Raw genomic sequence first — 17,244 nt, forward strand, 5'->3', positions numbered from 1 at the left:
AAAACATATAAGTGTAACAAGCTGGGATCAAATAACTTTTTCTTTTATTTAAGAAAGTTATTTTAATTAGGCTATATAAAGTTATTTAAGGAGTATACATTTTTAAAACAACCTGAAAATAGTTAAATAGTTTAATACTGATGATTTAATCCATGAATATTTGCAGTTGTTGAACATTTAAAATCCACTTCTTGTGATAACACTAACTTTTGTGTTAGTAAATTTACATTTTTGATGACAGGCTTTTACTTTTAAGGGAGTTACACTGTTATATCAGTACTTTTATGATTACTTTCTCAACTACTGGTTTTATAACTGTTCCAACTTCCCTTTGTCAGCCTCCTTTGCTATGCTACCTTGACATTAACTCTTTAGGAGCACAAAACAAAGGATCACGGCCAGATTTGAATCAACACAGGCCGAATGTGTGCCTGTAACTCCCTGTAATACCACACCCGGACACCAGAGGGAGCTGTACGGTGGTAATCCCTCATGCATGCATACATAAAAACCATGTGTTTGCAGAGACCCCCCCCCCCCCCCTGTCTTTGTGAGCAGTGTGACTAGAGAAGCACATGGCCTGACCGATACAAGCCGGCAAAAACACGCACAAGCACGCACAAACACACTGGCACATGATTGTGCTGCATTACAGCCCAACTCAATGAGGTGAAATATATAGAGTAAGTCCTGTTTTGCTCTTACAGGCTGATTTAAAGCCGCTGGTAGCTCAGGAACATGTTTTGTATGTTGTTGTTCATTTCAGTTGGCTGTGTACACTGATGTAAATGTACAGCAGAGAGCAGGCCGCTGTCAGTCTAGTTCACCTGCTGAAGTGGGAAGGCTTTGTAAATTACATTAGTTCAATAAGGGATTTATTTTAACATATTGGGACCAACTGTAAGAAGAGAAGCCTGTAAAAGAATATCTAATTAAGAGCAGACCTTTAGGTCAAACATGAGATGTTTTGTGTCTGGGAATATAAAATTTCAATTAAACATTTTAAATATTTTTGTTCATATATTCAGACCTTTTTACAGATGACACAGATGTAAATGTAAAAACGTTTAAATTGTTTTTGTGTTAATGATAATATGTGTTGTACGAAAACCATACACTTATAATTATAAAACGTATAATTAACATTTATAATTATACACATATAACAATTCTAATTTGAGTTTATGAGCCAAACCCTTACTCCACAGTGCTATGTGAGTGAGTGTTGATGTATGGTACCATGTTGGTTCCCTTAAAGGCCTCACACACATAAGCTTAGTCATGGATGCATCGCTACCAACTGTCCCCAACATTCAATCCAAGTTTCTTGCAGACAAAAATCAAAATGCAGCAGCAAGTCATCCGGGGCATATAGGGCAACCAACTTTGCTTTGTTTGAACTGTTTCTTGCTGACTTGTGTCTTTCTTTCCAGTTACCCGTTAACATGAGAGGTTCCTCCAACACAAACTGGGTCATCACTGGTTCGGCTCTGGTTTTCTCTCTCTACTGTCGCCTCACGCTTCATCAGGATGGGGATAACATGACTATGTTGGGTTCCTTAGGTTGGCAGTTATTCGTAAAATAAATTGGATTGAAATGGAATATGACTTTGATTCAAATGGATTACAGTTTAATTATCTTTGTAAACTTTGAGTTGACTGTGATTTGGCGTTATACAAGTAAAGTGAATTGAATTTAATGATTTGCAGGAAGGGGTTGTTATCCACCATTTTCAATATGCTGTAAACATAATTTTTTGCCTCTGCCGCATTTCTTGATGTGAGAGCCCAAAATCTCCTGGTCAACAACCCAAACATCTGAGAAAGATCGGACCTTTATCTTCCTCCTATTCTCTGGTATTCAAGTGTGAAAATTGCTATACCTGACCTGCTCCCCTGCTCTCTTTGAAGGAATACGCAGCCCTGTTTCAGGACTCTGAAATACCAATCACTGGTGTGATTGGTGTCTCTGATTCTTCCTTTTTGGGACTTTATTAGAGTTGGAGTAACTATAAATCATGTGATTATAATTGCTAAACAGTCTGATGTACTGTAGCTCTTAGCTTTTAGCAGCTTTCTAAATCATCTTAAATCTTCAAACATTATCCGCAGCTTATATTATTCTTTCATTCTCCTGGTCATCTTAAATGACCATTTCATCCTGTTCAGAGTCAGGGTAGGAGCCCATCCCAGACGTCATTAGATGGAAAAGCGGGCACAACCTGGACAGGTTGCTGTCCATCACAGTCCCAGAGACTGGACTGGGTGACCCCAGCATGGGCAGAACATGCAAACACCACCGGCCCCAGCGGGTCCTCAAACCTGTAGATCTGCAAGAGAACAATCCTACCAACTCCACCACCGTGCTGCCCTGCTACCGCTAATAGCTTCAGATTGAGTTAAACAGCATGGATGTGTGTGCACTGGACCCTGCTGCGATGCCAGCTCACTAACAGGTTGTGCTATTGACTGAACATACTTAATCCTTAGGAGCAATCCCCAGTTGTCCCACACCCCCACTTCGACTTCCTCGGCCTGCAATCTCCCCCTCGCCATGTCTTTTTGTGCAACATTAATGCACTATATTCATTTCAGCTCATAAAATAACTTCCCACACACACAAACATGTCCTTCCCCTCTCCTACCAGACACCCTCACTGCACTGCACTTACTCCTAACTGCATGAGGTCAGTTTGGGGTAAACTCCGACTCGTCTCTTTGCTTCATGGGATGAAAAGGGCAACGTTGCAGGATCTGATGAAAAGTGAGGCATTTCATCAGAACAGCACAGTTCCAGCTCCTGGTACTAAGTTCTGTACTAATACAACATCCTTACACCTCTGCATGACTACTTTTTAAGCAGTTCCCATTTCTACTTTGACTCTGAAGCTGGACTGTATTTCAGAAAACACAATCAAAACCTTTATATATATTATATGTAGAGCGTGTTAATAAAAGTTTGTATTTCAGACTACGCTGATCTACTGTGTCTCTAAACTACACCCCCATCTATCCACCATATACATCTGTTCCTCTCTGCTGTTGTACCCCCCTCCCCCAATCGTTGGGACACGCCATTTAGGCACATATCGACTCACACAATGTACCAGTTGTCTGCTAATCTAGGGCCGTCCTCTCAACCTACCCCAGACCCCCCCACGCGCCCATCCCCTACACATGCACCTCTCTTCTCCCTGCCACATCCACCCGCTCCTCTCGGCTGCCCTACCAGCATCTCCCCATCTCCCCATCTCCCCGTCTCCCCTCACCCCTCCCCAATCCCAGCGCTGTGTGTTAATCTGGTGCTGGTTTGACGGTCAGCACTTTGAGCTGCAGACAGACAGATTGGCTGTAATCCCCTGAGTGCCACAGATGGAGCGGCACGACGCAGACCTTGGGGAAGGTGAATGCACTGTTGTGAACAAACACACACATACGTGCATATGCACACAAAGGCATACAATTAGAAAAAAAAAAAAGAAGCTATGTGCATACCTCTTCAGATGGGCATGCAGAGTCCATTACATAGGCTGCAATTAGGACGGCATGCTGGTAATCTGTGGCAACAGTCTCGTGAGATGCTCCTTCAATTTACAGAAAGAAAAACTACAGCAGACCAAAGATTTCTGAATAAAGAAAGAACATGCAAACAAGAGGTTTATATTAGCCTGTGTTACTCTTTCTGAGGCTCCACTGTTAGCTTTCTTGACCAATACCTTTGTGGGAAATATAGTTTTAGTTAATACAACATATATAAATAATCCAATCATTATGATTCATCCCCATGTACGCTTATTTAGGACAATAAACGCCAAGGAAACGATCCAATGTTCCAGTCCAAATTTCTATAAGAAGCAGTGCTTCTGATGTGCTGCCTCATAATCCTGGTACTACATAGTTAAACAATGATGTTTTTCTTGAATGATTGATGGTCTGATAGTGTGAACCAAGTCCTCAATGTTATATGGAAGAAATGTGAAACATTCTGGGGCAGGAACGAGCCGTGGTCAAACTTACCTTCATGAAGATCACATAAATGTTATAAGTCTTTTTTTCTTAATTGTAAAAATCAGCATGATGATTAGCTGAAACCTCCCCCCACACAATGAATCAATGATTATAATAATCCATTGTCATATCAGCGTTTTCTCTCTGCTCTAACGCTGCACAAGATGAATAATATACCACTACAACGATAACTGTAAATAATAAAAATAATAATGATAAAGGCAAGACAAGTTTATTTGTAAAGCACATTTCAGCAACAAGGCAATTCAAGGGGCTTATAATGAGTTAAAAAGACGACAACAAAAACAAAATCCCACTTTCAGAGGGTGGGCTATGTATATTGAACTCCAGGAGAAGCAGCTTCCCAGCAGATTGGACTGATGTCATACAACCTATGCTTGGTGATCAATATGGATGCTGTGAACATGATCAATGGTTTTATTATTTAATCAATAAGCAGCTACAAATGTTTGACTACACCTAATGTCTCCAACAGCAAAATGCCCAATCAGAAGGCATAAAGATGTCCCACAAGCGTCCAGTCAAGTAAAATATTGAATACAAAACATAAAACAGTTCAATAAAATGCTCCAAATGTTTCATAATATCATAGTTGTGCCACAGAAATGATGTAATAAAGACCACAGATGCTAAGCCGTGAGTTGGCTTTGCAGTTGTGGATCATTAAAAACAATTGCACTGGTTCAGAAGTGACCACACTGAGCAACAACTTCACTCCAGAGAAGTGTTTGCTTGCCTGCATTGATTTGTTGGCATGCCTGTGTTTGTAGGTCTGCTCCAAAGTGCCTATGCAAAAACAACGGGATTAAAGGCTGGTGTTTGATTAGATGTTTGTTTGCCGATGTGTGTTTCATTGTAATGAGAATAGCTGAGGCTGCAGTGCTCTGAGGGTGCCTGTGTGAGACTACTTCATTGAAATGAATATGGCTGAAGGCACAGCTTTATCCCTTTTAATCAAGGAAGTAGAAGGATGGCATGAAACACTGATGAGGGGAATGATGTCAGACCAAACAAGGATATTAATTGTTATGCTATCGTCTCTTGTCTCATTTTGAGTTTGTTTTCCTCTGTGTCCGTGTGTCTGTCAGAAAGAGACTTCATTTAAAAAGTCATTAGATCTAAGGGAAAGGAAAGAATGACAAATGTATGCACATGACAACAGCTTCCAATACTTCAGGACTTAACTTAAAATTACCTTCCATGTATTTATTCAATTAAAAAATACTTTATTAATCCCCAAAAGTAGATTAACTGTTGCAGTAGTCATGAAATAAGTCTCTTTAACTCATTGTAGAAGGTTAATGATGTGGGGAAACTGCAATAACCATTATAACTCTTATATTAAACAGTCAGCCACTGCAAACAAACACACAAAAGCATTTTGCAAAAGTACAAGTAATATGAACCCTGACACGTCGTTTCTAGATTACTATAGTATTTACTTTATAAAATAAATACTCTTATTCTTTACCTAATCAGCAGATATAAAGAATCCTTTTAACTTCATTCAAGATGAGTGCATATTGTAACTAATCCTCGGGAGGCTCGTTATTCTACATCAGCCAGTTTTAAAGGAACTGAAAGCTGCTGTTTGACTGCCATCTAGTGGCACATCGTTATTACTGCTTAAGAGAAATCATGAAGATTAGCCCAATAACTGTAATAATAAATAAATTACAATTTGCCTTGATTTGATATAAAGGATTTATAACAAATAATTTAAAAAAAAACTAACCCTTTTCTCATTTTTCCTGACAGGCTGCAGCCATCAATGGTGCAGGAATCTCAGTGTGTGAACATGAGCTGGTCTGAACAACAGCACATTTATGGCCCAGTAGCTCGTCCCCTGACATGTTCTCCAACTACATCTATATTCACTTTAATGGCTATTTAAATATTATATAATTTGCTTATGCCTGTGACACACTGATAAAACAATGCTGTCTTAAGTGATTAAAAAGTGCTGCACAAGAAGTTTCCTGTTTGTCAGCATAAAGCAGAAATCTGCAGAGAAGAGGAAACTTCTTGTTGCTAAACAAAAACAATCTATACCTGTCCACTGACTGCGACCACTCCCTTTCCCCCTCCCTTTAGGGGCACAGTCAGCTCTGTAATCTAGGGTAAAAGCAAGAAAGCAGCAGAGACAAATCAGAGTATGTTGGAGATCTTACACGTCTCGACTGCTCTCCTTGCGCAAGTCATTTAAATGTTGTTGTGTCTCTTTTTGTCTCCAGAAAGTTTGATGATACAAATGTTAAGTGTATAAACCTAACAATATTATTTAGACATCTAATGTTTAGTATAACTTACTTTTAATTTGTTTTACTCCCAATTATGTATTTTTAGCATGTAGGTGAAAATGGGTCTTACATTAACTCTCTACTGTGCCCACGCCATCCCAGAATACTTCTTGTAAATAGATAGAGCTAAGGACACCTCAAATGTCAGTGCATTAGGTGCTTAAAGAAAAAAAAGCATCAAAACCAAATCTTTTGTCTTTGTCTATTTAACCATTAGGAAATAAAACATGTTAGAATGAGATGATTGTGTATTTTAAGCACTTCTGGACAGAGGAGTGTGTGTAACATCCATTTATTACCATCTTATATGACAAATCTGGAAATTACAAACATAGTTTAAATGAAACAATATCATCAACAACTCAAAAAAAGAACAAAAATAAAAGGAAAGAAAATCAAATTGAACAAAAACTAAAAATTAAGTTAAAAGGGCGTGACAAGTCAACCTGAGAAAAGGTACACGGATGATCAAGTGATCAGAGGGAAAAAAACAGGGGGATGTACACAAAAAAGTTGTCACACTAATTTAGGATATATTGTCAGTTGAATTGATTATTTTGTTTAAAAAAAAAAAATCATTTTTACACATTGATAACTTTTGGTTTTAGATAACATTACAAACCTCTGTGAACCTTCGCTATAAAAAGGTTCTTTATTTTAAAAAGAGCTACTGCTACAAAAAGAATCTGACACCATTCTTTAGCTCTTAAACTTTGGCTTTGATTAATTGGATAAAACCAATTTGAACACCATAAACACGGGGAAGGTCAAACACTCCAGTGTTAGTTTGATCCTGTTGTCATTTCAGGAGGATCAAACTCTGGTGTCAGAAACATGTCAGTAGCATCACATTTCAGTAGAAAAAATATTATTTATCTGCCTTTTTTTGTTCTGTGATTTAATCTGATTCATCCCCCTCATCTGTCATCTACAAACGGTAAGAAAAAAAAGTAAAGTGTGATACTTAACTGCAATGAGAAAAAAGAGAAAGAAAAATGACAGCAATGTTCAGTATGGTACGTATAAATGTTGATGGACTGTGTAGAAATTTGCTGAGGTGATTAGAGCCAACACTCATGCAGACACATACAGGGACAGACGTTCCAGCTGTTAAGCCTCATCTCTGCATCACAGCTGAAAACAAGAAACAGGAGAAGAGAAGGCAAGTTCTTCTAGCACCCTGCTGCAGAGAGGAGACCTCAGTCCCTCCAGCAGAAATATAGCCATCCTCTTCTCCTGTTTGTCCCTCCTGAATCTGCATTGTTATTGTCCATGTTTCTCCTTATTGTATCCACAAACGATGCACTCCCACTGAATCAGAAACAGTGCAAACTAGGAAATGTGTGCTTGAGGAGGTCTCATCACCAGAGTTGGTACATGCACAAAAAGAGAGTACCTAGAAGTTTGCTGCCCAGAGCACTAAGAAAAACACATCTATACACTTTAATTATAATATAATCAGTTTGTTTCTACACACTACTAACAAAGGGAAAGGGAAAAGGGAGGGGAGAGGTGAGGGGAAAAGGGACGGATAGATAGAATGGTGACGGTAGGACAGGAAGGGGTGAAAAGGAGAAAGATCAATAGGAAGAGAGCATTTAAGCGCGCTCTCCGCGGATACGACGTGCCAGCTGGATGTCTTTGGGCATGATGGTGACACGCTTGGCGTGGATGGCGCACAGATTGGTGTCCTCAAACAGACCCACCAGATAGGCTTCGCTGGCCTCCTGCAGGAACAGGAGGAACAAGAAGAGTCAGAACTGCTAAAGTGACTGATTACTTATATTTTGGATTTCTTGTCAAGGGAACATTTGTTATGATATTTTAAAGCTAGATTATTATTATCCAAAAACATACCATATACAAAAAAATGATGATGAAGAGAGATGAACATATTTGTGTTTGTGAAAATGAGTACCAACTAGCACCGAAATTAAAATTTGTGGCCGAAACCGAAAATAATAATAAACACTTGGCCGAATACCGAACAATACCGAACATGTTTCTTCAGCAGTTTTTCATTTATTTTGCCAATTTTTTCACCATTGCATAAATGAAATACATTTGATTTAGGCATGCTTTTCAAAGAAATAAATCTTTTACAAAATTACAAGGTAGAAAATATTTATTGAACATAAAAAAATGAAATTTTTTTAATTTCCCAGCATTATGTTGTTTTGGTTCCACCTCATGGTGAATGTTAGGTAAAATTCTTATGGGGTTAGTTTTTGGTTGGCCAACGATTTATGTAGTGCGCAACGTTACGGGACGGAGTGGCCAGTCTATTTCCTTATTTTAAAACGCCGTTATTAATTGTTCGTTTTTTTCCCCACTTATTCCACCGAACACCGAAAGTGTTTTTTTGCCATTTTCGGCTGAACAATTTCGGTTACCGAACAATCGGTGCATCACTAGTACAAACTAAAAAACAGAATTTGTAACCACGACACTTTGCAGCATCACAAAAGTGAAATTGTCAAGCCTCTCCACCCAACTCCACATTATGCTGCACTGTCTAGAACTGAGAAATCTGTTGCATGAAAGAGGTGGGTGGAGTTGAGTATCTCACTCCACCATCTGACAAATATGAAGGTCCAAAAACATCATTATGGTATTTTGATCAGAACCTGTTAAAAGATATTTTATTAAGAATTGTGAAGACTGGGTCAACTTTTTTAAGAAAAAAAAAGAGACCAAAATATGTCTCCAATGAAGACAATTCTCCATCAGACTTAAAGTAGTTTAAAGTACCGGTAGTTGAGACTGCATCCCCCAAGTGGACAACACACAATTAATGAAGCACATTCATTCATTCACATTTTTTGTGTGTGTGTGTGTGTGTCCCTTCATTTTGGTTGTATTGAGCATGTCACATCTGTTTTCTAAGCCGTGTTTTGGTATATCTTTGTATAATTTTTTTTTTATAAAATTACCACAGAAAAATCCCTTTTATGCCAAGACAACAGTTGCAACACTGACCTGCAGGGCTCCAATGGCAGCACTCTGGAAACGCAGGTCAGTCTTGAAGTCCTGAGCGATCTCTCTCACCAGACGCTGGAAGGGCAGCTTGCGGATCAGCAGCTCAGTGGACTTCTGATAACGACGGATCTCACGCAGAGCCACGGTACCGGGCCTACAAATAACATAAGAATTAAAAAGTGCAGTAGTGGCAGAAAATCTCAAAAGTAAAGCTTGGTTTTTGAAAATATTTTTACATTGATGACGACAAAAGCAGTTCCTTTTGTTTTTTCTTTAAATGGTGTTTTAAATGGTTTGCTTTGAAAATCCAATATTCTCTTAATAAAAACAGTCTACACCTGTTTATATGTATACAGGGTTTGTATCCAGAGTTTCCAGAGCTGCATCCTGACCTGCAGTCCCATCCTCTGACCACCTGTCTGCTGTCTACATTTGTTTATATAGTCATCCCTGTAGTATACCAACTTACCATGCATCAGTCATATGTACATAAAACTCTTAAGTTTTCAAGCTCATGCAATATAACTGTGCTTCTCCTCTCTCTGTTCTTTAATCTCCCCTTTCCTGCTCCACCTGGTGGGCCTTCAGCTGGGGTCCCCCCTTTTGAGCCAGTTCCTGCTTAAGGTTTCTTCCATCTTATAGGGGAGTTTTGACTTCCAACTGTTTGGCTTAAGGTTTTTCTCCCTCTAGGTGACTTTTTACCTGCCATTGTTTATATAATAATTGGTCAGGGGTCATTTGGATCTTTGGAAAGAGCCTAGAGACAATATGTATTGTAATAGACGCTTACAGTTTAAGATTTCAACATGAACTTAAAAAAAAAAAAAAAATGTTTTAAATGTAATAAATAAACAAATAAAAGCACAAGGCTTAGAGTTGTTTTTGTCAGTCTCACCTGTAGCGATGAGGTTTCTTGACCCCACCAGTGGAAGGGGCACTTTTGCGTGCAGCCTTTGTGGCCAGCTGCTTTCGTGGGGCTTTGCCTCCAGTGGACTTACGGGCAGTCTGCTTGGTACGGGCCATGGCTACTAAAGATCACCTGGAGACAATAAGGAAAATAAGACAAATTAATTAAGCAGCTTTTATTTTATATGTACATAATAATTCAAAAACAACTGCAAGTCTTCAATAGTTCACCAGAATTTCAAGCTCTGATTTGAGCTTTCAGCAAAATTGCAAAGAAGACATTGGAGTAAAATTATATTGCATTAATTTTCCTTTACAATTTATGACAAAGTTACACATCTAGCATGCCAATCCATGAGAGCCCAAACACAAACACTTCCAGGTTTCAGGAAATAGTCTTCAATGCTGATACACTTTCAGTTCAAACACTCACGGAAGCACAACACTTTTTTTTTTAAAGTAAAACAAATAAATCATGCATTCAAGTGACTATTTTCCCCAGTAGTTACCCCTACAATGACCATGGTTTTGCCACAACAAAGGAAAATGTGTGTCTTTTTAAGCCTTTTTCAGATGTATTACACTGTATTGATACAATCAAATGGAAAGGGAAAAACAACACTCGATGCTTGCTTCATTTCTGGATTTTCTCCGGTCGAGTACGTATAGTAGTACGACATAAATCTTCTATTTTAGATTACACTTCCACTAACTAATCAAAGGCTTCAGTAACACCATTGCATCAGCGTGGTTTTTTTTTTAATAAATTTTTTTATTGAGATCAATAGCCAAAGTAACAATGGTACATACATCTTCATAACTATTTTGAAGAAAAAAAAACAATAGATCACTACATTCAGTGACCGTAGTGTACCAAGTATCACTAAAAGAAAATCACAAGTCAAAGATTTTTTTCCCTTTTTTTTTACCCCTCCAACATAGAAACATAAAAATAAAAATAAATAATAATAAAAAATAAATGGATATAAAATTATAGCAGGATAAGAATTAATTACGCAAAAATAAAAAAAAGAAAATAAATAAATAAAAAGAAAATAAAAAAAAAATAAATAAAATAAAATAAAAAAAAACAAAACAAAAAACAGCTCACTAAACTATTACTCGCATCAGCGTGTTTTAAAACATTTCAAACTGTAACCGGCCACTCCTATTAAATCAACCTTTCAGTAAATAAACAAACAAGGCATTCCCGATTACGATCAGCCCGAAAAACGTCAATCAAAAGACAAACTGTGATCCTATTGGCTCGTGGACTAAAGCGTGTGAAAAAACAAACCTACGAGCCAATCAGCGCGCCGGGTTTACCGAGGGGGCGGGGCCTCCGGCTGCCTGCCAGCCCGAGGCCCCGCCCCCTCGCTGATGATGGCGGCGGGTTGATGAGCAACGGGATGAAAACCCGGAGCGAGGGGGACGCGAGTGGCACACAAACAACTTCAAAATGTCAAACAACCGCCTTCCCCAATTATCGGAAAATAAGAGAACAACATAGAGAACAGTTTAAGGAACTCATAGGTACACACAGGAGATGTGAACGGCCCCTAACGGCTGTGTATGACCGAGCTGAACCGGCGCATAATTTGAACCTGAATTTCAGCTCATCTGCGCGGCTGCTGACAACACTGCCGCTCCGGCGAGGTAATCACCCGCGGTAAACGACGGCTTTACAGTTAATCTGTAGGAATAAACTTGAGAATGAGGGTATTTAAAAAAACTAGGAAGTGTTTAAAACAAACTTACCGCGTGAGAAATGGAGTGAAAGTGGACAGCGTGTGGTTTGTCTGTGTTTTATTCTTCGTATCCACAAAGGAAGCTGCGTCCAGCGGGAAAATGGCCTCCGCGTCAATCATGTGTCCCACAATGCAACAGTGCTCTCATCACTGTGGTTACGGCTCAGGCACAGCGGGGCAACACGAGGGGAAGTTACTACCAACGTTTGAACGAAATGAATATTAAGTCCGTCCGTGACTAAACTAAAACTATCAACTAAAATGATGGTACAAAAGTAGAAGTAGTTTGAAATATTGAATGTTTGTTTTCAAAGTGACGTATGAACAGGAAGGCGCACTTAAAAGTTAAGGGTTTGAACATAATTGATGACAATTTATTGAAAATAGTGGATATAGTTGAACTTCAAACTTTAAAAATAATGTTTAAAGCAAAAAATAGATCATTACCAAAACAGTTACAAAATGTGTTCAGATTGGAGGATGAGGATAACAGACTTAAATTTGATTTCAAACATACTTTTGCAAGGCTAAACATAAAACAAATGTGTATTTCTGTTACAGGTGTAAAAATATGGCATGGACAAAGCAAGGAACTGAAAAGTTGCACAAGTTTGGATCAGCTTAAGAAAATGTTTAAAAAAGAAAAGTTAAGTGCCTACAAAAAAGAAGAAGAGAAAGAAATAGATAGAAGAGTGGTATTTTTGGTTGTTTTCTTGTTTATAAATATATGTATAGATAGATTGGTGTTCAGCAAGTCAATGTAATTGTATTAACAGAGAGGGGCAGGTATCATACGTTTTCTTCTTCCTGCTCCTTTTCTTTCATGGTGATAATGTGTTCTTCTTGGAATTTTGTACAACATTATTAAGAAGATATACCATGAATGGAATAAATGAAATGAAATTTAAAAAAATAATAATTTGATTTAATGGTGAAAAATAAAGTAAACTTGAAAGAAAAAATGCACTTCTGAATATTATTCGTTTCAGGGTTCCTACACATTTTTCAAGGTCAAATTCAAGCACTTTTCAAGGTTAATTTTCAAAATCTTCAAGCACCTTATGATAAGGTAGTACAGTAGTAGTTATAATCAGTAGTTTGGGACACTTGTATTATAGAATGGAACAGAATGCCTTATCACAGCTGAAATTCTGTGTAACTTCCCAGTAGCGGGCCCTACATACAGCATAAATACAGCAGTCAGCAACAATCTATCAACTCAACTCTACACAGTTTAAAAACAAGTATGAATATGAAAATAGAATAATAAATAATCTGTTAATTAAAAGAGTCTATATGGCAGTGCATTTGTAAATTTGTATAGTGTTAGCATATAGCGCTGCATTTTCAACTTTTTTATGTTTCTGCAATAGTGATTTCTATGCCACCCCCAAATTATTTCAGGCTCCATACTGGCCACCCCACTGAAAATGTTCTGGCTCCGCCACTGACCTTATCGCTGGGGTAAAATATCTACAGGAATATATATAGCCTACTATAATTATCTTTTCCGCTTTTTATCACAATTATGTACATTGTATCGTGCTGTAAACATCTAGTTATGTTTCATCTTACTGATTTTATTTCTCCTTGTAATAACTAAACTATACAGTCTGGTCCCAATTTTGTGAAAGACAGTTATAATTTAAAGCACTTTCAAGCACTTAAACTAAAATTCAAGCACTTTTCAGGCCTTGAAAACACAACATTGAAATTCAAGGATTTCAAGCACCCATAGGAACCCTGTCGTTTTTATCTTTCTTTTGAATAGTTTATCTTGATGTAGTTTCCATATTTGGGGGATTTATTTCCTAAGTTCTTATTCTGTAGTTATGGGAAATGTTTAAAATCACAGGACCACTATAATATACACTTGATGAAAAGAATAAAGGATATTCTTCTGTAGTGACAATATAGGAATTGTAAAAATGCAGATGTTTGTTCTTGCTGAGCAGCTACATGATTTATCATTTCAGTTTAAATAGTGTAATAATGTAAACACTTAGCTTTTACACCCACAAGTATCTGTTTATTATGCTTTAATATGAACCTCAGAGTACAAATATTTTGCTCTTAAAAATGACAGAAAACATGAATCAAAAACAAAGTAGAAAAACAAATTAGGTTAGCATATCAACCTGAGAGAGAAACAAAAATCATTACCCAGACAAGATGTGGCTGGAAAAAAAAAAAATCTGCTACATATATGCCGCTTGTAGTCTGACAAACCATGCAGTGTCATCATAGCGCAATGACATTTTAAATTGACAACCAGGTTCCAACCTATGTGATACACAGTAGAAATACACTTATTGTAAATTGAAAAGAAATTTGTTTAAATCAGTTCTTTTACAACTAATTTCTACGAAAGAAAAAAAGACTCATTTAAACATGTGTCTGTAGTTAGATGAAAATGTCAATCTTTTTGCTATTTCCTATGCCCATATCATATCATACACTATTCTTGCCTGCAAAAACCCCTTATTCATTGAGGTTACAAGGTATTCCTGTGCGCCTACTAATAGAAACTGATGAGTGTTACTGTGACTCAAAGTTTGAAGCATACATGGATACACTGCTCTAGAAAATCTGCTACTTGTAGCACCAAAGAAGACAACATTACACATTTACGGTAATCACAAGGATATGATATATATAGATATATAGATGAAATAATCTCAAACCAAACTACCAAGTACAGAGGAAGGAGAGAGAAACAAGTTGAAATTGTATAATAATTCAAAGAATATCATGTTTCAACATTTTAGGCGCGCTCTCCACGAATACGACGCGCCAGCTGGATGTCTTTGGGCATGATGGTGACACGTTTGGCGTGGATAGCGCACAGGTTTGTGTCCTCAAACAAACCCACGAGGTAGGCCTCACTGGCCTCCTGCCGAAGACAGAATCAAACATTTTAGTATTTGGAAAAAGTAATAAAACATTGTAAAAGATGAACAATTTTGCATAATGTGCCACTGACCTGCAGGGCTCCAATGGCAGCACTCTGGAAACGCAGGTCAGTCTTGAAGTCCTGAGCGATCTCTCTCACCAAACGCTGGAAGGGCAGCTTGCGGATCAGAAGCTCAGTGGACTTCTGATAACGACGGATCTCACGCAGAGCCACGGTACCGGGCCTGGAGTGAGTGGAGAAGACAGGAAACATAACTGAACAATTAATATTTCAGATGGGATTAGATGCACAACTGATCTCTTGTGTAATTTAATAATTTTTTCTCAGTTTAGTACTGAACTTATTAAGACAGTCAACTACATTAAAAGTAATACAGTAATAGTAATACAAGTGTGAGATCATGAGCTGCATTTGAGGTATATTCCTCTATACATTTTGTAAAAAGAAAAAACAAGAAATTCTTAAAAAAAAAAAAAAGAAAAGCCATTCATATACAAGCTTAACCACTTTCTAGCAGGCTGGAAAACACAGGTAAATCCTTCAAAACCAGGTCTGAGCAGGTGCAAAGATTGCAATCTGACAGGGAATCTGCACCCTCTACTAGGATCAAAGAGTAACTTTATTAGTCCTCACCTGTAGCGATGAGGTTTCTTGACGCCACCGGTGGATGGGGCACTTTTGCGTGCAGCCTTTGTGGCCAGCTGCTTTCGTGGGGCTTTGCCTCCAGTGGACTTACGAGCGGTCTGCTTGGTACGGGCCATTGCAACTAATGATCACCTGCAACCAAAAACAACATTTTTCTTAAAATATGACATCTCTCTTTTTGCTTGTAACAGGGTTAGAGTTAATAATATAATGCAAAAAATAATAATACAAACTAACAAACAAATAACATTAACATCACTGTGAGAGACTTTAATGAAAGCAGTAAACATCTGGGGGGGAACTGTATTAGAAGTCTTGCTTTTTGAATAATACCCAAGACAGCTTATGTAATGGCTGTAGGGTAAAAACTGACAGCAGTGACAGCCAATCAAAACCGAGCTCTTTATGATATAACCAATCAGATTCCGTTGTCGGGCCTGTAGGGCGGGACCTTCGCGGACCTCTCGACCAATCACAAACGTCTGCTGGCCCAACAAACCACGCCCCTTGCGTATTCGAGGCGGGTACGTTCGTTTCTTCACACAAGGTTCCCCGGATGTCCACACAACTCGGCCATTTCACACAGAATGAGCTATTTTAAAGAAAAACCAAGCGACCCCGCCCGCGCCGGCTGCCCAGTGCCGGGAAACCAACACACCCAAAGATGATGGCTGGCTGCTGGCTTAAAGAATGTAAACGGGAAGGAAAATCGTTGAACCAAACGGAGAGGGTGATGACAAAAACGTCGAAAGATTAAAAAAACCGCACCATGAAAGTTAGATATCATTTTTGAAGAGTGTTCTAAACATGTCAGAGCACCAATTAATTAGCAAAAATTTGTCAGATGGTCCCTCTGTTTAGGCGCATTTTCGAATCAAATTGGAGCACAACCCAAAGTGCCTCTCGGGTCCCTGACACCGCGGCGGAGCAGATAATAGCTGCTCTGCGTTTGCTTTTTCACCCAAAATACACGGAAAAAACTAATCAATACCAAACTAAAATGAGATTAATCGAAAATATAAAGTCTTATCAAAATTTTGGTTCGTACCTTTGAGAAAGTAGTGAATGATTTCGGCTTCAAATTGCGAACGTACTCTTCGGTCTTTTAAGCGTTGTTCTCACCATAAAATGTAGGAAGGAGAAAAAAGAAATGAACATGGAAAGCGAGTGGAGACACGTTTCCCATGATGCATTTGGGACAAACATATTACACATGTTCCAACATGATAAACTTTTGTGAAAACATCTCGAAACGTAATATATTACAACAAGCTTATTTCCAATCATGTTTTTTAAGATGTTACTTATTAAATATTTACTAAAAACCATTTCAGGAAACTTACAGTAGAAGTTTATTTGAAAATAGTGCAAAAACATTTTTTTTTTTCAATTTTTACTTTCATGTTCTTATTTAATAGAAGTTCAAGCAATCCTTTTTTGCAGTCATATTTACAAATTCCAATAATATTGTATACATAATATTATGCCGCGTTCCATTTGTCCTCGGAAGTCGGAATTTCCCAGTTCCCAGTCGGAATTTTCAACTGGAACGCCCCTCATAGTGGGATTTCCTACTGGGAAAGTGGGATAAGCTTCACCACCCCCGAGTTACCATTCCAAGATGGCTGCCATTCCCAGTTCCCAGTTCCGATTTCCGAGGTAAATGGAACGCGGCATTAATGTTGTAAAGTAATGAAATATGCCCCCCCAACCAACACGAGTC

General features: G+C 38.2%; 1 protein-coding gene across 1 annotated transcript; it reads right to left on the reverse strand.

Annotated features, from left to right (window-relative positions):
- Positions 1 to 6,605: 6,605 nt before the first annotated feature.
- LOC133442501 (uncharacterized) lies at positions 6,606 to 16,707 on the reverse strand. The gene is made up of 7 exons (XM_061720512.1): positions 16,570 to 16,707; positions 15,510 to 15,653; positions 14,946 to 15,099; positions 14,737 to 14,855; positions 10,204 to 10,341; positions 9,309 to 9,462; positions 6,606 to 8,056 (listed from the first exon to the last, which is right to left on the reverse strand). Exons 2-7 carry the CDS (start codon positions 15,635 to 15,637, stop codon positions 7,928 to 7,930), a joined length of 822 nt encoding a protein of 273 aa, XP_061576496.1. The 5' UTR covers positions 15,638 to 15,653; positions 16,570 to 16,707; the 3' UTR covers positions 6,606 to 7,927.
- Between the last annotated feature and the right edge of the window lie 537 nt (positions 16,708 to 17,244).

This window comes from Cololabis saira, chromosome 4 (genome assembly GCF_033807715.1).
Source record: "Cololabis saira isolate AMF1-May2022 chromosome 4, fColSai1.1, whole genome shotgun sequence".
Classification (NCBI taxonomy): Eukaryota; Metazoa; Chordata; class Actinopteri; order Beloniformes; family Belonidae; genus Cololabis; species Cololabis saira.

Coding starts and splice junctions, on each gene's coding strand:
- LOC133442501 (XM_061720512.1), bottom strand. CDS start 15,637: ATGGCCCGTACCAAGCAGACCGCTCGTAAGTCCACTGGAGGCAAAGCC. Junction 15,100..15,509: donor AAGAAACCTCATCGCTACAG/GTGAGGACTAAT, acceptor CACTCACTCCAG/GCCCGGTACCGTGGCTCTGC. Junction 14,856..14,945: donor CTGCCATTGGAGCCCTGCAG/GTCAGTGGCACA, acceptor TGTCTTCGGCAG/GAGGCCAGTGAGGCCTACCT.